Source organism: Natrix helvetica (assembly GCF_964273705.1).
Source record: "Natrix helvetica genome assembly, chromosome: 2".
NCBI classification, from domain to species: domain Eukaryota; kingdom Metazoa; phylum Chordata; class Lepidosauria; order Squamata; family Natricidae; genus Natrix; species Natrix helvetica.
In genome coordinates, this window is record NC_138552.1 from 298,810,491 (window position 1) to 298,830,120 (window position 19,630).

The window sequence follows — 19,630 nt, forward strand, 5'->3', positions numbered from 1 at the left end:
CTCTATTTCCATGACTGTGTTTGTTTTTGTTTTGTTTAGAAATTGAAATTTTCTAACAATTCAATACTTTCCCTGTTGCAAAGTATCAATTTACAATACAATTACAATACAATATTTTACAATCATAAATTGCCTACTCAAATGTCAAAAGGCCAGTTTGCAGTAGAAGAGTACAATGACCTAATTTATATAGTTGCACACATTGCTGAGAACAGATAGAAATCTTTACTTGTTCATTTTGCCGTTGATCATTCTGTTGAAGATAGCATGAATTAGGCTATCCTGGGGTGTGGCATCTGAAACTTTTTCCTCCCTGGCTGTTGAAATACCCTAATCCTGACTCTCTCTCTCTCTCTCTCTCCCCCCCCCCCCCCGGCCCTACTTCCCCAGCATCAAATTCACAGTTGGACAGGGCAAGGAAGGCATCATTGACTTCACCTCAGGATCCGAGTTGCTGATAGCCAAAGCCAAGAATGGTCACCTGGCAGTCGTAAGTAGCCCTTTGCTTGCCAAAGCTGAAAGCAGCCCCCTTCTTCCCTGGACTGGGCACCCTTTCCCCGGGCCTCTTTCTGAGGAAAAGACCCCCAGCGTCTCTTACTGCCTTTGTATTTCAGGTGGCTCCTCGTTTGAATTCTCGATGATGGCGATGGATACTTCTCTATAAGGGGCCGTAAACTAATTCATTGAACATGGCCAGAGGTTTTCCTTGGCCTCTTCATTAGTGAGGGGCCCCTCTTTGCCTCTTTTCTCTCTGGCCACCAATGACCCTCCTTTAGTTCTGCCCTTGGTTTTTATTCTATCCATACCCAATCTGCTGATCGGCCCTAAACAGACTGGCGGCCATGGTGCCCATAAGGAGTGAGGTAACATGCAGAGTTGCCAATAAATCCCAGTAAAATGCCAAATTTTATATGAAAATATTTTATAAAGCAATCTTCTGTTTTTGGGTGCTTTGTATGAAAATATAAAAAGCCATAATGTACAGATGAAATTTTGTAAATATTTCCTCCCTATATGGGATGTTTGCACTATGGAAATTATTTTCTTATTCCTAATTGGAGAAATGATGATGATCCAAGAAATATCAACATTTTTTGGCATTTCTATATTCCCCTTTCCTTTCCTGGAAATTTCCCAAGACTTGGCAATTGCTGGTTTAGATGGATTACTTATATCTGCACTTTGACTTTGCCAAAGGGAGTTCAGCAATATCTCTCCACAAACAAACCCTTATAAAAAACGGGCTTTCCATTAGTCTTCAACCCAACATTCATGGTCTCTAATCTTTGCAGGGACATTGCTATGAAATATCATGCAAAAAACAAAACTATAAAAGCAAAAAAATTACTGAAATGCATTTTCAAAAATGCTTGAAGTTCTAAATATTTGGGGTTTTTTTTTTAAGTATCTAGTAAGACACTAAGCCTGCCTTTTAACTTTTGACTATGGCTTCAACACTGACATAGCTTCAAAACTAGAGTTTGCATATGCCAAGCAGTTTGTTGTTTGCTGTCATAAAAATGGACAGTATCTACATTCTGATTATCTTTCATGAAAGCTGTTTAAATGATTATTGCTTCATGTGCAAGTTTCCTTTTAAGCACTGGGCTTTTTTGCCCCATTCAGATTTTTTAATCATCTTACTGAGCTTGCTTTTCTTTTAGCTTGAGAAATCAGCTGTTCAAGGAGCAAGTTTGTTTATTGTCCTCTGAAAACTACACTGATTGAACTCACATTTCTGAATTGCAAAGGAAAATTTATAGCAGACTTGGGAACAAACTGCTTCAGTGCTTATGCCTGTTGATCTGAAATAAGCCTTTTGCGTTACTTACATAGAACCAGTATCATTTTGTTTGTATGTGCTTTATTTACAGGCCCATGTTCAAAGGTGGAATTTTCCTTCTCTACATGATGACAAATGTTTTATGTCATTTCTAAAATGGGGACTATGCTATAGTGTACATAAGATTTAAGGCTCTCTGCAGTGTGCGATATGAATCAAGATATATATGCCAAATAAATTTTTACTAAAAATCCTTAGTTTCTTTGGTTTGTTGACGGTACTGAAATTTGGCAAATTACTTCGTAATTGATCCACAGCCTTATTTGGGCCCATTTAAACTTGCTCCTCCTCCTCGGTTCACAGGATTGCAAGGTAAGTGCTCAACCTGATGCCCCACAGCCCAGTGCTGGGAGATGGGGATAGCCACCCCCCCCCCCAAGTGCTTGGGGACAGTGAAAAGATGGGAATCATGGGAGGTGCCTGGTATTTTCAGGACATTCTGGGCGGACAACTAACAGGCCATGGTTGGATGAAACTTGCATTTGTTAATTAGAGTAGATTTAGGGCACTAGCAATTGAGTGAGATCCTTAGTTGTGCAAACAGGATCTCTGAATGATGGGACCATCTGCTCCCAAGCTGGCTTTCCAATGGTGCCCCCATTACCACTATAGCTAGAGCCCAGCCCAACCACCTTGCTGCTGGTTGTTCCTTTTTTCTTTCCATTTTTTTGAGTTCAGGATGCAAACAGGTGTCCTTGTCATCACATCACACATTAATCAGTTTTAGGCCCGCACTATACTACAGATCTTGAACTAACGCAGTAGCTGGACTATACCATATGCCCTCAAAAGCCGCATGTAATAAAATTACAAAAAAATTCACAGGATGCAAATACAATATATTGTGCCCTTAATGAAGCTGGGCAACCTTTGGAGCACACAGGTGCAAAAGTAGCTCCTATCTGCAGCTCCCTAATTTACTTGCACTCCTGTATGTTCTCAATCACACCGTGGTTTTGAATCTGAGGCTCCATGCAGCTTTTGGACTTGAGCGTGAAGAAATAAAAGGCCAAAAAAACCATCCACTCCACCTCTGATCAGCAGCTATGACCACCCAGGTTTGCCCCAAGTCATGGAGTGCTTCCCCTGTTAAGGGTGCCAGGGGAAGGACCAGTAGTGGTGCTGAATAAAGCAAACATCAGCATTCTGGTCAGTGGCACCTTTAGTGATGGGATATATATATTTTTAAAGATAGGGCTCTCTGGAAGCCATTTTGCATGAACAGAGGACACGCTCCCTCCTTTTAGTCTGCCACTTCCTCTCTGCCCACTGGGTCTTGGCAAGGCATCTGAGTAAGGATAGCTCTGAGGATACATTTTATGTCCACAGCTGTTTACAACTGGAAATGATTAGAGGGGCCAACAAAAGCTCAGTTGACACCTGCCTGCCTTGAGTTAAGCCTCTGAAGACAGAGCAGTGGCTTCAGCCTGCTGTTCTCTAGCTCTAGAAGCCTGCATGACCCCTGGCAGACACACAGCGTGAGAATCGATCACCTATTTCACCACTTGAAAGGAGAGCTGCGCCCATAAGTCTCAACTGGTCACCCTGCTCTGCCTGCCCATCAGGAAGGGCAAGAAATCCTGTAGGTATTCAAGCTGCTGGGTAAAAGTTCTGGAAAACCTGTCATCTTGGCCCATTCACCCTTGGAAGACCTATGCAGGGCCGTCAGCTGGCCCCTGGGCGACACCCTCCTCCCATTACCCAGGATGGGCTTGGAGTCCCCCTTGGACGCAGAAGCCCTAGGCCTTATCACATGGACTCTGCACATGGCCCATGGTTGAAAGGAGGAAGGCGGTGGACAGGAAGGCTTCTCATGCTCCAAGCAAAAGAGGCTTTGAAACGAATCCCCAAGGTGGCCCACAGATACAGCAAAACTGCTCCGCTGGCACATCCCCTTGCCCTGCCCAGCGGGGTCTCAGCATGATTAGTAAAACCAGGGATTAAGAAACAGTATCCCAGAAGCCGGAAGGCTCTTCAATGAGGAGGTTTTTTTCAGGAAATAACTAGCCTAAGAAAAGTGTCAAGCTATTTCATCAAGCCCAAATCTCTCTCTCTCTCTCTCTGGGGGGCGAGGCGGGGGAAGAAGGGCTTTCGTGAGATCAGGGAAGCTGCCTTCTCACACATTTTTTGTATCTGCTCTCAGATACACGCAGGCTCTGCCCGCCCCCCGCCCCCCCCAAAGCAGTGCTGCTCTCATCTCAAGAGGCGAAACGCTCGCTTGATGCTGGGTGACAGCTGAGAGATTTCCCACTTTTGAAAGGCTTGTGCAGAGAGGGCGCCGAGGTGCAGAATCTTTACACAGTATTTTATTTATCCAACAGACTTGCTGCTCACTCCAAAGGGGAATCCCAAATGAAACTAAAAGGCAAGGATACAGGTCAGACCAGAGGCATGTGATAAGGCATTCACAGACAAAAAAAGAGAGCGAAAGCACTGAAGGAAAATGTTTGTGTATGTAATATTACCACACAACCCCTCCAATACTTACTAGCCTGTGGCCTAAAGAAATGAACAAGGTATAAGTTGAACACTGAAAGGAAGCAGCTGCTGAGAAAGTCAGAGGGGCAAGAGAAAAGAAGGGGGAGGGGGAGACGGGAGGGGAGACACGGCTTGATTTTCAAAGAGGTGCTCTAGCTCAACCTGACCCACTGTTTATCTGCTTAGAGGGTGGAAGCATCGCCTCAAGTTGCCATCGTTAAGTAGATACAATCTTCAGGGTGGAAGAGGGTGCTCTGTATCCAGCCACAAATTTAGATTCACAAATCCTGGCTGAGGCCATCTAATGGAAATTACAGCCACCGACTGTCCATAAACTCTGCTTTTCCTGCTACTTGTTCTGCCTGCACCTCTTGCTGAATAGGGACCAGGATAAAGTAGCAGTAGTATTTGGCATCATTTTAATTTAGGGTTGTTTTATTTAAGTTTAATGTTAATTCCATGCTGTGTTTCAGTAAGAACAATACAGATCCTGTATCTGTGGCTCCAGTCAGATATCCAGTAGTACAAATTAGCTTCAAGTTACACATACGGAACAAAAGAGGTTGAGCTAGCAAAGAGGGCAGGGAAAGGGAGAGAAAAATATTCAACACACATGCAGGCTTTTCAACGCCACCTTCAATGCTCACCTGCTTGGAGGGGAAGTAAAGAGAAGGCAAGAATGAGCAGCCACGGATTGTGAACCGTTACCAGCACCCGTCACCTCAGCAGTTTTGGGTTTTCGCTTTGTTTTACAGCAAAACCATTACAAGAACTGTTCCAATGAAACCTGTAACTTCAAGCTAAACGCCCAATTTTAAACACTGGTATAAAATTGTTTAAACAATTATAAAAAATGAAAAATGCCACCATCTGCACTTCAGTGCAAAATACTTTCCCTAGAATTCTAATGGCTTCCAGATGTTACCTCCAACTGACAGAAGACACACAATAATTCAGAAAAAGCCTCCATGCAGCCAGTCCGGTTAGTGTCTTAAAGAAACTGAAAGCTGGCACCAGTAAAATCCACAGACATTCACTCTTGCCTTTTAAAGAACTTTTCAACTGTGTAAAAAAAAAAAAAAAACCAACAGGGTAGGAACCTAAATTCTGGGGCCCATCACAACGTCAGATAAGATGGCTCCCAGGGAGACTGAGGGACTTTGAGGGAGGATAGGGCAGAAGGGGGACAAAGATGGGGTCTTTTATTGGCCTTGATGTCTCACTGGGTTTCATCTTCCACATCCTGCAGTGCTTCTTTACTCTGTTCTTCACCTGGGAAGAAAAATCAACACAGTTAGACTCTGCCCGAGGGAAGCAGGTGCCACCACCCTACCTTTAACGACCCCCACCCCCACGGGCAGGGCAGTCCATAGAGCCTAAGACCCAGCAGAGGGGCAGTGACCAGAAGGCCCAATCAAGGGAACGACCCCCAAGAAGCATCCTCTCACTTCCTTCTACACGGAAACCAAGTGAGGACAAAGGAAGCCGTTCCAAGGTCAACATCTCATCAGCAAGACTAGTTAGTTCATCTTGCAAGCCTATCCCACTAAGAGCAAATTCTTGTTCCTTCACAACCCCAAATACAAGCAGCTATGGTCAAAAAAGACTCAGGATCCTTTGGACCACAGATGTTTCCATGCTTCTCGTTAATCTGGAGCCACGACCCGATCCAACTGAAGCATGCAACAGAGATGGGCTGCTCCAGTGCATTCTGCCACCGGCGAGCTGCCCTGGCTCTCTGCACACAAGCACAAGTCCCCCTAAGATCAGGAGACCACACGTCTAATATGGCTTGACATGCAACGGTCACATCAACCAGCAGAAAAGCTCGGCTTTTGCAATGCCAGTCCTTTTGGACATGTCAGGAATCGTTCTTGTGCCAGGAAAAGGGACGCATACAACCTGCCAACGTGCTGGTTCAAGGAAGGCTAAATTCAGAGGAAAACAGGCTAAGTTGTGACTACCCTTATGGGATGCAATGAAAGGATATCTCTGAGGGTGTATAGTCAAGCATCCTGCTTTTTTTTGGGGGGGGGGGGAGAGAGATGCCAGATCGAATTGTATTTGTGGACCTTCGCTGGGGGGGAGGGGGAGAGAGATGACAGTTGGTGCATAGCCCTGGCATGAGTCAGAGATGCAAGCATAATGCAAGCATGATTAGTGAGTGACAAGGAGGGGAAAAAAAACAGGTATTCTCCAGGGTCATCATGAAGACTTACAAAGTAGAGCATTAGAAAATGAACAGGTGGAGTTCCTTTTAAGAATCTACATAATGGAAAAGGAAGGGAGAAAAATAGGAGTTAAGAAAAGGAAATCTATTGACTTTGACTATGATTAGAAAAAAGCATGAGAAGGGGAGAAAGCTCAGCCCAAATTTACTTGAGCACTGAAATTGCAAGGCATCAGAAAACAGGAAAGCGACAGACAGACAGACAGACTTGAACAAGGGCCCCTGAGTTCTTCCCCCAACCCCCCTCCATCCTAGAACCCTAAGCCCCAACCCTTTAGGACAGGAATCCTGCAAACAGGACAAAAACCAAGAAAGCGAAGGTTATTTTCTCATCCTGTATTCAACAGCCAGCAAGATACAAATTCTTGCACTTCCCATAGCATAGGGCTTCTGTTGGGCAGCATCGAAATGATTGTCATGCAGCTTAGAAGAGGTAAGCATTTAGGTGTTATCATTGTTGGTTCTAAGGACTAGCCACGATTCGGCATCTGACTGGGAACTGTTCACTGAATTCAGCAGCTGGCAACCTTCTAGGTTTGAAACCAGGGGAGGCAGCTGGAGAAAACATGTGCAGAAGAACTGCAGAGGCTGTATAAATACATTCTGCTGCCAAGCAACAGCGTGTTCTCTTTAGGTAAAAGCTGTGAGAATTTCCTTCCAGAAGCTGGATGTGCACTTCCTTTCTCTGTGCTGTCGAACCCCCGTTATCCCTTCAAGCTCTCCCATTCCACGAGGAGGACAAGACCAGGTACACCTCAGTCTCCTGTTGATGGAGATGGTGTTGGGGAACCAGACTGGCAGGCAAAGGACAAGCTCCCCAGCCTCCCCCAGCTCTCATTTCACCAGGTGAATATATAGAGAGAAAAATCAATTTTGATGAAACTAACTGGGAAAGAGATGGGAGAGGCCAAAGAGCATTAGTAAAGGCAGGGAGCAGCCTATCCCCTCTGCGGTTCAGTAGAAAGGGGAAAATGTTCCTCCGTGGTGGCTGGCAACATTAAATCTGCAGAGTTCATACTACTCCTACTAGGACAGAAACCTTGTGCTTGGCAGCCTCGAAGTTAGATGGCAATGCAGTCTCTCACTGTGTGACAGGTCTTCCAGATGGTGGGGCCAGAATCAAGGCTGCATCAATGATTAGTGGAACACCGCAGGGGATATGCTGCATCAGGGCCCTGTGTGTCGAGCGAGAGGCACTGGTTGCCACTTGCTTTCCAAGCCCAATTCCAGGCGCTCGTCTTACACGCTTTAGACCCAAAGGAACTACAAGACTCTATGCACCCCTGGGTCCTCAGTGGGAACCCATTGTGGCTTTCGCCAGGGGCGTATTCAGCAAGCTGCTTTCTCTTTGACATGGTGGGTCCCATGCATTGGAATCAACCGCCCACGGAGAGCTTAAAATCTACTTTAAAAAAAAAAAAAAAGAATTTCAGACATTGTAATGCTTTGTTTCAAAGTTTCCAAAGTGATAAATTCTTTTACGTCTTTATATGCAATATAGGTGGTCTTGTGAACTGCCTTAAGAGTTATCGGAATGAATGTCAGCTAAATGTAAGAACCACCAGAGCAATAAACCCTGCTCATTATGGACAAATGTGGGACCCAAGGGAAAAGAGGTGAAATGACTTTATACTGTCAGCTTCGTATCAAATCAAAAATATGATCCTCACCGCTACATAAGTGGGATACCAATCCGGTTTCTCACGAGAGCGGTTTGGTGAAACTTTATGTTACACCTTCCAAATACTTTGTCTCAAGTCAGCTTCAATTTTGAAATTACAAAACTTGCTTATTCACCAAACAGCTTTTGGTCTCAAACACGCTGAGTCCTATGCTTATTTATTTATAATTCTGTCCCCAGCTATTCAATGGGACCTTCTTGGAAGTAAGTAGGTTTAAGTTTAACCTTGACCTCATGATAGACAGCTTGCCTGTTACTTTTAAAACAGTATAGAACACCAAACAAAGAAACTCTGAAATAGATATACTCCTGCAGTGCAGATACTACATGAGAACACGCGCAATCCAGGAATACACACACACACACACACGTTTTGTGAACCTTTTAGAATGTTCAATATTTCTGCCTGAATATGACCTAAAACATGATCTATTCTCCACACATGCCCTGGAACTAGACAAGAGAACCCAAACAAATGTCTCAAAACATACTTGGTTAATTTATTCACTGAAGGAAATTATCTGAAACTACATATTTATGTGTGGGGGGAAAAGTATCTGTATCTCTAGGGCTACCAGTTCATTTGAAGGGAAAATTAAGAGCCGGAGGTTTCAATCAATGGGATGATGATCAGGTATAAGTGTGGGAAGTCCTGCCTTACCCAAAGCAAGATATTTTGGGTATTATCCCAAAGGTGCTTTTTTCCAAGAGGCAACTGGACTTCCTAGGGTTTTTTTTTTTTTTTTTTGAAGACATTTCACTTCTCATCCAAAAAGCTTCTTCAGCTCTGACTGGAGGGAGGGAATGGGAGACCATCCAGTCAGAGCTGAAGAAGCTTCCTGGATGAGAAGCGAATCGTCTTCAAAGAAAAACAAGGGACTCCACTTGCCTCCTGAAAAAGCACCTTTGGGACAACCATGACCTGGGTGGTGGAGAATCTCCACTGGGTATTCACTCTCTAAGCCTGATCTTCACAAGCAAGCTACGTTGAAGTGTGTCATGGCTTGAACAAAGATTTCGGAGGATTTCCGAAAAACAGTTGTTGATGCTGAGCAGGCAAGCAAGAGCTCTACTTCCAAAGAGTTTGGACAGTCTGCTGTCAGGCAAACCGTGTACAAATGAAGGCAACCCAACCCCAGGAGTGGCTGACTAACTGGGATCACACCCAGAGCAAGGCCCTACTCAGGAGTCTCCAAGAGCCCAGATGCAACCTTCAAGGGATGCCAGGCCTCTTTTGCATTGATGAAAGTCCATGTGGGTGAGGCCACCATTGAAACACTGAAAACAATGGGGTGTGTGGGGCAGGGTTGCAAGGGGAGAGCCCCTTAGCTCCAAAAGGACACTGCTGCCCGTCTACAGTTTGCGAAGGGCCATGTGAGTGAGCCAGAAGGCTATGAAGGGAGACTCCTGTGGATGCAGCAAGACAATGACCGGAACACACCAGTCCGAAGAATGTTTAAAGTTAATGTTTGGGAGTGGCCAAGCCAAACACCCCATAGAAATGTGAGAGGGCCTAACTCAGGCGGTTCATGCCAGGCACCTCACTGGCAGCTCCCCAGTTCAATCTCTTCTGTAAGGATTGGGGGGGGGGGGGGGGAGAACACCAAAATCCCTCCGAGCTAAAGGGCAGGGACTAATGGTCCCTGGAAAGTTAGTTGCAGTTACTGCTGCTGGGAAGAGAGGGTGGGGTGGACGACCTGCACACCAGTTCCTAAAAAGAAAGGTTCACATTTGAAATAAGTAGCTTTAGATTGCTTTTCTCAATGAAGAAATGACCAAATATTATGTTTTTTGTTCACTTGTTTTAACTGAATGATCTTATCTAGTTTTAGGACTTATGGGAAATCACATTTTCGGTCATCTTTGTGCAGAAATATTGGAAATCCAGAAGGTTCACAAACGTTTAAGCATTACTATTCAACTGCCAAACGATGCTTTAATTAGCCAAAATTTCAGCAATGCTCAGGAGATGAATGAATTCCAAAAGAGAAATTAGGCTTGAAGGATTTAAAATAGTTTTTTCTTTTAGATACTAATTCAGTGGCTGAAGACAATTATTTACATTAATCCATTCCAATTATTGTTTTTCTCAGGTAACAACATAGACACAATTCTCTGTAACAGAATGAAGTTTGAAAATAAGATCAGAAACTAGACAAAAGTCTGCACTAACATTTTTGTGCAATGGCTCAAGACCCCCCCCCCCGTACCCATTTCTCACATTTTGAAATTACACTGTAAGAAAGGTTTTCTATACATTTTAGAACCAATGGCCAAACCGAGAATCAATTGCAACTCTAAAAAACAAAAATGAGGGGCTCTCCAGAGAATACCAGTCTCCATATGCAGCTGGAAGAACTTCGGAGAGGTGATATGCTTATAAGGGCCTAGCACTACATCCTTAGTACGGGGGTCATTCAATCAAAGTAAAGGTATTGATTGGCACATCAGAGGGAACCGGCTGCTTGGAACACAGAATTCAAAGCCTAACGTAAAAGCAGCTCAGTAAGATTTATGCTGACTAAAAACCCCAAAACTGGCCTGTGTTTTCTGCAGAGTACAGAGTTGGGTTTCTTCCCACTTTCCCCATCCCTTTCATAAAAAATGAAGCAGTTTGCAGAATCCTCCCAAAAACAATTTATTGGCTTTTAAATACTTGGCCAAATTCAGACTGTGCAGATCTTAATAATAAGCCCATTTGGGGTGGGGAGGTGTGTGGGGGGGGGTGCTTGGTGTGCTTAAGCCCCGACAGTTCCTTTGCATGCCTGCTGAAGAGGGAGCTCTTTTCCTCATCTGTGAACTGCACGCCCAAAAGGACTCTCTGGGGCTGCGGCTGCTTCTTCTGCCAGAAAACCCCAGCGGGGAAAGAAGTGTCTTGTATTCCACTCCCTACCCAGCCCGAGCTGCCTAGAGTTACGCACAGGGATATGTTCCTATTCCGCTATGCTGTATGCCCTGAGGTCATAGGGGAGGCCGGACCTGCCGGGGCTACTCACCATCACCCTGCATGTCTGAAGTCCATAGTGTCAGGTTATCACGTAACAACTGCATGATAAGTGTAGAATCCTTATAACTTTCTTCGCTCAGCGTATCCAGTTCTGCAATTGCGTCATCGAAAGCGGCTTTCGCCAACCTATAAGCAGAGGATGACTACGGTAGCAAAGCATGTCAAGGGAACCAACTGCTCCTGCTGGTGAAAACATCAAGCTTGGCGATAACACCCCCCCTCCTCCCGGGGACTCTTAGTTTTACAGCAACCTCCCTTTTCAGAGCCAGCTTGGTCCCCTAACAATCCCTATGGGGGGGGGGGAACACCTTTGGGGGAACTGACATTTCCTTCCTCCTCCTCTGTTGGTATTCCAGACTGATCCAAGGGCAGCAACAGTCTGGAGTTCCCTGAGGCGCTCATTCACGGAGGGCTCTAAGGGATGATACTTCCTAGTAACTCACTTACCTGCAGGCACGATCAGGAGAATTAAGAATTTCATAGTAGAAAACAGAGAAGTTGAGGGCAAGTCCTAAGCGGATGGGATGTGTTGGAGGAAGTTCTGTCATTGCAATATCACTAGCAGCTTTATAAGCTACCAAGCTGTTCTCGGCAGCTTCCTTTCGGTCATTTCCTGTAGCAAACTCGGCGAGATACCTGTGGTAGTCCCCTTTCCTGGATAAGGGAATAAAAAGCAATCAAGAGCAAGGCCAGGCCTTGGATGCGCAAGAAGATTTATTGCTGAAGTGGGTTTCAATCTCTTTGGACTGCTGTTATTTCTAACTAATGGGATAAAAGTTGAATTTTAATGTTTTAAATATGCCCACTTGCTCCCCAAGATTTATGCAACCCCCCCCCCCCCCGGCCTAGTGGTGTTTCAAAAGCCCCCAAGATCTTCGCTGAAGCCTTTGGCAAACGTGATTCACTGGGAGTCAGGAGGCACATTAATTTAATGAATTGTTATGATTATGTTAACCAGTTATATTTGCATGGCACAATGTGAGATTCTTATGAATTGTGATTTCCGAAGAATGAAATCAGTCCCCCTCATATGACTACTGCACTCTCGATTTTTCTGTGTAAAACCTATTGCCGAGTTTAAAATGGTCTTTCTGCATAAAAAGAACCAATCTAATCAGTTCTCAAAATAAGAATAGTTATATTACCGTGTTTCCCTGAAAATAAGACAGGGTCTTATTTTCTTTTGACCCCCCCCCCCAAAAATAAGTATTTGGCCTTATTTTCAGGGAGGTCTTATTATTTCTGAGGTGCAGGAGGCAGCGAGCGTGGTCACCTCATGGCTGCTACTGTGTTGCAATATTTTCAGGGGGGGGGGGCTTATTTTAGTACATGCACTCAAAAGCCCAATTGGGCTTATTATCCGGGGAGGTCTTATTTTCAGGGAAACAGGGTACTCCTAGTACACGCTTCATCTTCACCAGATGAAAATGAATGGCTCGAACCTGTCCAGCAACTACCAGATTCTGCTTCAAGCCACTCATCATGGCTGTTTCCTGTTTCTTTCTTTCTTTCTTTCTTTCTTTCTGGTACAGATGGCCAGGCTAGAATAAAGATTTAATACTGGAAAGGAGGAAAATGACAAACTTATCCAAGGCACAAATTCTTCCAACTGTGGCTGAAAGGACCCTATATATGGAAGTACTGTTTCTAATTTTAAAATAATGTGTGGTCATATTTGCAAGAGTTACTAAAACTTAAGTTCCATACTCAAATATTTGATTACAAGACCACCTTTTTAGTTTAAGACTACAATATAATCTAATACAGAGTACTTATACAAAACTATCTTAATTACTGCTTCCCTTAATTACTGCTTCCCTTTACATTATAAGCCATCTAATTGGTATAGTGCCATGATTGCAAAGTTCCTAAAAGATAAGTTGGGAGCAGACCCAGGACACCCTGAGGGCTAAAAAAAGAGCATGAACACCACAAAGATACAGCAACACCCCCCCTCCTCAACAGGGTGCATTTAAAACCTGAGTGGCTTATATGGGTTGAAAAACAGATACATGATGTAAATAATGCAAGAACAGTTCCTTTATTCTTTGTCTTTTGCTTCTCCATCCTGCTTGTTTTCCTGCCCAGCCAGATGCAAGCTCTGCCCATTTTCTTAGCTCCACGGGTGTTCAAGGTCTCCATCATGGTAGAAAAAAATTACTTTCCATCATTCAGATTTGTTTCTTAGGATAGAAAGGATTTCCACAAATAAGTAGTTTAGTTAAGGCGCACACACTCTTTTCCACACACTATGCCTGCAATCTGGTACCTACATTTTATAATAGAAAACCTTCGATTCACCAGTGTTGGCTGCTGGAATGAGGTGTTTGTCCAGTACATCCAGAATATCACAACAGATTAGTTTCAATTCAGTCTCAACCTTGGAAGGGGAAAAAAAAAAAGGTTTTCAGAGGGTCTAGCGTTTAATCAAAGCATTTGAACCTGAATTCAAACAATGTATGAGAAAGAGAAAAAGAACCGCCAGTCAAATTATGCCCAATGCTGCCCTGCCTCTCAGAGGGGTAGCTTTGCAATAATAATAACAACACCCAGTCCCATTACACCAGTGACTGGTGTGTTTGGAAAAGGATGCTCCCTCCACTCCCCCCCCCCTGCTGCCAGCTGGTGGCTCCAGCATTAGGTAGCTGACCCGAACAACAGTGCTTCCCCCCCACTCCAGCAGCACCTACAGGAGAGGGTGGCGAAACTAGATGGCGACATCTTTCCTCTATACGCTATTAAAACTCCCAGTTCTGTAACTTTAACTGCGTGAAATGGCATATCGTAGGGCAGCAATTTTTGAACCAAAATATCTCAAATGGGCCAATTTACAGAATGCATTCAAAACCTGGGACCCATGACTTCTGTGGAACTGAAATTTGGCAAACTTTACAAAATATTATGACATAAAATGATCGTAAAACAATTTATGATATAATACAAAATGTCATAAAAATTTCCTGTATTATTCAGTTCAACATAGCTATTTTCATGGCAGATCCATCTCTGAGCGTGTCCTATCTTTTCAAGCGAAGGCAGTACATTGTGTCATTGTGGTAAGCGTTGCGGAATCTGGTAAGGAAATATCTCTGAAAGGATGAGCCAACGGGTCACGGGTTGTCTTAATCTTTCCATTTTGGCCCTGCTGCCGTGACACCCCATTCTCTACAATGGAAAATAGGGGTACTTCATGACCAACTGGTTCTTCTTGTACCAAAGCCAGGGCTCTGAGAAATCAATGGTTGGATTTATTCCTGTGCACCAATTTCATCAGATGGCATATTGATCCCAACATGTAACGGTGCCACAAACTCTGGTAAAGTCTTCCCAGCTAATCTTCCCTATACCCTGAGCAGAAGAGCAGGTAGCCCTAACATAGACCTCTGCATTCCTTTCAGAGAAAGACACCTCAGATTTTGCCTTTAAAAAATCAAGTCCACTGGATTCCAAACCCAAGAGGCCTTGACTGTAACCCCACAAAGGTGTGTACATACAGGCACACAAGCTTGAATGGACTCTGCAAAGCCTAAGTGATCGTGGCAGCCTCCAGTGCAGACCAGTTTCCCTAGGCTGAACCGCCTCAATACGGAAAGCTGCATTATTTAGGACAATTAAAGAACAACTAAGGAAAATACTCCCAATGTTGTTAGTGTCCAAACTGAGGGTTAAATTATATGACTAAAAATGCAGATATATTTGTGAAGTTTAATAGTTTCTCAATAGCATGCTTAGAGGCATTCTTGTGAAAAAGACCAAGGACCGGCAAGGAAGCAGAGAACAAGAGCTATAATGTGCATTTCAGTTTTGAGTTTGCTGGAATCATTTATCTACTCTCTGCTCCAAAGCAAGAACTGATACTAATGGATCAATTTGATTTGACCCCGCAAATGGGGTACAATTGTTTGGAATCTTGCCTTCAGTGCCATATAATTTTTTTTAGCATTAGGAGAACTTAAGTATAGTTCACACAGAGGAAAGGTACAAAGAATCTATCAATAGTCTGAGAAACTATATAGTTCTAAGTATCTCAGATTTCTATTTAAGGCTCTCAAAACTTCAAATTTATTGAGAATCTTGTCTTACAATAACGAAGACATCCTATTTCCTGAATCTATTTTAAGAATCTGGGAGTGCCTTCTTCCCCAAGGTTTAATGGTTGCCTCTGCTAAGCCAACCCAGTATCTGAAATTGAATTTAAATTCAATTTATAAACAAGCAAAACCTATGAAATAATGTTACAATGTGAAATGCTCTTATTCCCTTCCACCTCTGAACCTTCCTCAACAGCTATTCGGTAGTCAGTAAATGTGTTCAAGTAAAGTGAATAATTCAGTTTTATCCACTCACAGAGCCATGCTCGAAGGACTCAAGCCTCTAGTAAGTAATCTGTCTTTTGGCAACTCAGTGCAGTTTACTAGGCCACTGAAAAGAGGATACATGTTGGAGGACACACTCCAAAGCCTCCACACAGACTCGCACCTCCTTTCCATACCAATCCATGCCTGTCTTCAGAAATAGAGCTGTTCAACCCATTGGGGAGAGGAAGAGAAAAGAAGAGCTGGGCCAGAATGCCACAAGAACTACAAATGCTGTGATGCACACACCCAGGACAGTGGAAGGAAAAGGGATAAAAAGGTAGCTCCACTCTGCCCAGATGTCACTGCTACACAAACCTTGCAAAACTTAACACAGCCACTTCCAAGCACAATTCGGGGGACTGAGGAGGTACAACCGTAGCACTCACCATTTGCCGATACTCCCGGATCATCTTCAATTTGTCTTCCCCACCTTTGTTCTCTTCCTTCTGCTCAATGCTACTGATTATTCTCCAGGAGGCTCTTCTGGCACCAATCACATTTTTATATGCAACAGAGAGCAAGTTTCTTTCCTCGACTGTCAGCTCCACATCCATTCCAGCCACTTTCTTCATTGATTCAACCATTTCTAAAATACATATACACAACACACCAACTTACATGTCAGGCGTCTCATGCCAAATATGGGAATAAACTTTATATAGTCCTTCATCAAAAATGAAACCAACGCTGACAGTTCAGACCCAGAAATTTATCCTGAGCAACTGGGGTGGGGTGTGTCTATGACTGTCAGACAAACCAGGCTGCAACACCAAAAGCACCAGGCCCCCGTGGGAGCAAATGTAAATGCACACAGCAAAACTGTTTATGACACAAGCTTTCCGAAGCATCAGTGCCGCAGCAATGCCGAGCAGCCCTGAAAGCAAAGCTGCAGCCGTGGCAACTGGAGCCCCAAATGGCTGAGATTCCAAATACAGCCAGCTCCACCGATTGCTTCTTGCAATCACCTGAAGACCGTCTCCCCTGTACAGTAGCATGAAGAAATGGGGTTAAAATACCGGTATGCTATGGGAAAGTATGGAGGACACGGAAGGGAACCTCCCATCACAAGAGGAGGACTGCTTAGCAAATGAAATTCAGACACCCTCAGCCATGAGCCTTTCACTTGTCCCTTCCACTAGAGGAATGTGGCCCTCTGGGAGAGAGCAAGCCTTCAAAGCTTCTATTCTAAGAGGACCAGTCCAGATGATCACCCACAGCTGTGCTCTCTAGCAATTCTACATCCCATACTTCATGGGCACAAATCAAGTCAATATTTTAAAATCATTATTAGTTTATTATCCTGCCTTTTCCATATTTAATTCAAAGCAGTGAAAATACCTAATACATAACAACATGGTGTGGAGATCTGGCTTGGAAGTAGGACAACTGAAAGGGATTTGGGTATCTTTATTCATCACAAGTTACCTACAAGCCAGCAATGGGATGCATTAGCTGAGCAGGTTCCAGATTATGGACAGTAACCTTTCCCCTCTACTCTGCCCTGGACAGACCCCACCTGGGGTCCTGGGTCTAGTTCTATGAACCATGGTTCAAAAAGGATAGCAAGAAAATAAAGAGTTTGGAGGATGACAATCAAGGTAAGTGAATGGTGGAAGACCAAACCCCATGAAGAACAGTTACAAATTCTGGTTGTTTAGCCCATAGAAGCGAAAACTGAAGGGAGACATAATAGCAGTTGCGCAACATCTGAGGGACTGCCACACAGATGCCGTGGAGTGATTCTTTGTTGCCCCAGAAAGCAGGAACAGAAGCAATGGATTCAATTTAAAGGAAATAGGTTCAGGCTAGATGTTAGCAGAAACTTCTGGGCTGCATGAACTATGTCAGTCAGTGGAACAGACTGCCACATGAAGCGACGAGTTCTCATTCAGTTGATGTCTTTGAGAGGATGACTGGTCACCATCTGCCTTGGTGGGTCTCATGCTGAGCAAGGGGCTGGATTTGATGCGTCTAAGATCCCTCAACAAGTCCATGACCATGACCATCTCTGCCAATATTTTGATATTTTACGTTGTGAGAATCCATTCATGACATGCCCTCTTCTAGGAACCTAACCCAACACAGAAAGTGTTCTGCACCAGGTAAAGCCATTCCACATCTCCCATGTATTGCAGAATTTAAATCATAAGGTAAGCTCTTCTGATATCTACAGTCACTTTAGCATCTGAGTGATGCAAAATACCCAGGTTTAGGTGTATATAAAGGATTCTGATTTGTCCATTAAAACGTGTTTTCAAAATATGTCTTTAATCCCATTTTACAACACTGCCAACACTTTACAATTTATCAATATTTTAGATGGGAAGCACATGCAAACCATAACAGTGTTCGGTATTTAGTATTTTGGGGTTCCAAAATCCATAAAGGATTCTGACCCTTTCCTGGCTTAGGTCCAACATATCGGAATGACTGTTTCCAATTTCAAACTTTATTGCTGTGTTTACTATTAGTACTGTTGATTTTATTATATTCTTTTTAAGGTCTATGCCCAGAAAATATGTGCACCATGTGGACCCGTCATACCCTTGGGGAACTTGAAGGGAGCGGCCAGGAGCAGGAGTGTTGTTCCCTTATGAGAAGGCCATCAACCTCCTGCCAGGCAGCTTCCTGGCCTGCTCACCCACAGGCTTTTGCTGATAGACACAATAAAAACAAACAACCAGGGTTCAGTCTATCAAATGGGTTTGTCTCTTGTTCCACCCTACAACGTGGCTTGGCTTTTTCCTGCTTTCCCAGATCCTGACCTGCTAGGCAGGGAGCCACCCCGGACAGGGAGATGATGGGGAACAGCATATTAATAGCGATTGCGCGCGCGTGCGTTTCCTATTTGGGAGAAAAGGTGCAGTTTCAACGCTGGAGTCGGAGAAGGGAAAGAAGGCAAGCGGCGGCCGCGGGAGAAGGCAGGCGGGGATCGGCCGAGGCGCTGGGCTCTGCCTGGAGCAGCCCGGCATGCGAGCCGAGCAGGGCCGTCGGGCTCCTGCATGTACTCGGCGCTTCCGGGCTTGGCCCTTCGATACCCCCCCCGTCCCGAAGAGGGGGCCGCGCCCCAGCCTCGGCGGCCCTCCTCCGCCCCCCTCCCTTCCCCCGAAGGGGCCCCGACGGTCAGAGGGGCCCCGAGCGAGTGATGGGGGCTCCTCTAATTCCCTCCCCCGCCCTGCCTAGGGCACCCTTCTTCCGCCTCCTCCCCCCCCGCCGCCTGAGCGCGCGGCCGCCATTTTGTCTGCGCCCCCCGCCCGGCGCTCCCGCCCTGCTCCCTCCGCCTCCCTCACCGCCCGCGCCGCCATTTTGTCGCCGCTGCCCCACCGCCCGGCTCCGGTCCGCCGCCGGCCGCCTCTCTTTGCCCCGGCCCGGCGGCCGCAGCCTCGCCCGCACCTGACGCCCTGCCCTGCCCGCCCCTCCCTGCTCGTCTCCCGCCGCCGCTCCGCGCACCATCGTAGCGCTCGGCCTGCTCGGCCAGCTTAGCCTGGTAGACGAGGTCCTCCCGGTCGTCCATGTCCGTGGGGCGAGGGCGAGGGCGGCGACGCGGGGCGGATGGAGACCGATGGTCCGGCGGCGGGGGGGCTCAGCCACGATCAGCTCTCGCTGCTCTCCGGGCAAAGATGGCGGCGGCGCCTCCTCCCGCTACATCCGGGCAGTGCGAGCGCCGCGCGCAGGCGCCGCCACGCCCCCTTGCCCTCCCTAGCAACGGCCGGCCCTTGGCAACCGCCGGGCGGACGCGGGCGGCGTCGCTACTTCACGCCGAGACCGGCGCTCTGCATGCCCTTAGAGAAACGGGGGTGGGGGGCGGAGCCGGGCTGTCCGAAGAAGCGTCGGTGGCCTCCCCTTCTCCGGGGCGCCTTCCCCGAGGGAGCGGCGTCTCCTGGCGGGGCGACTCCTGCGCTGAGCGGGCCGGGCCCTCGACCCCCACCCGGCGGGGTCCCGCGTGGACGGCACAACTCGGTGCCCTCCAGGCCGCCCGTCCGCGGCAGAGCCAGACGCTGCTGCTCCGCTTCAGCCTCGGCCAGGCTTCTCC

General features: G+C 45.9%; 2 protein-coding genes across 3 annotated transcripts in view; one reads left to right on the top strand and one right to left on the bottom strand.

Moving 5' to 3' along the window:
* MYO1C (myosin IC) overlaps positions 1–2,034 on the top strand; it is a 36,181-nt gene extending 34,147 nt beyond the window's left edge. The window contains exons 31-32 of the mRNA XM_081944803.1: positions 391–490; positions 615–2,034. Of these exons, the coding sequence (XP_081800929.1) occupies positions 391–490; positions 615–641 (127 nt within the window). The 3' untranslated portion in view covers positions 642–2,034. The remainder of the gene's footprint in view (positions 1–390; positions 491–614) is intronic.
* Positions 2,035–4,129: 2,095 nt separating this feature from the next.
* Positions 4,130–19,265, bottom strand: YWHAE (tyrosine 3-monooxygenase/tryptophan 5-monooxygenase activation protein epsilon). Of its 2 annotated transcripts, none has more exons than XM_081944804.1 (6): positions 19,048–19,263; positions 15,984–16,183; positions 13,513–13,619; positions 11,687–11,893; positions 11,229–11,365; positions 4,130–5,593 (listed from the first exon to the last, which is right to left on the bottom strand). In XM_081944804.1, the coding sequence occupies exons 1-6, from the start codon at positions 19,109–19,111 to the stop codon at positions 5,541–5,543; spliced, it is 768 nt and encodes a 255-aa protein (XP_081800930.1). In that variant the 5' UTR covers positions 19,112–19,263; the 3' UTR covers positions 4,130–5,540. The 2 variants fall into 2 exon arrangements, with proteins under 2 accessions (XP_081800930.1, XP_081800931.1); XM_081944805.1 differs by lacking the exon at positions 4,130–5,593 and adding an exon at positions 6,564–6,586 and having other exon boundaries at positions 19,048–19,265.
* Between the last annotated feature and the right edge of the window lie 365 nt (positions 19,266–19,630).

What these genes read in the sequence shown, in the direction of transcription:
- YWHAE (XM_081944804.1), bottom strand. Translation starts at nt 19,111, where the DNA reads ATGGACGACCGGGAGGACCTCGTCTACCAGGCTAAGCTGGCCGAGCAG. An exon ending in AAGGTTTTCTATTATAAAAT is followed by an intron (nt 11,894 to 13,512) that starts GTAGGTACCAGA and finishes TCCCTTATCCAG; the next exon opens with GAAAGGGGACTACCACAGGT. An exon ending in TCTCCTGATCGTGCCTGCAG is followed by an intron (nt 11,366 to 11,686) that starts GTAAGTGAGTTA and finishes CTCTGCTTATAG; the next exon opens with GTTGGCGAAAGCCGCTTTCG.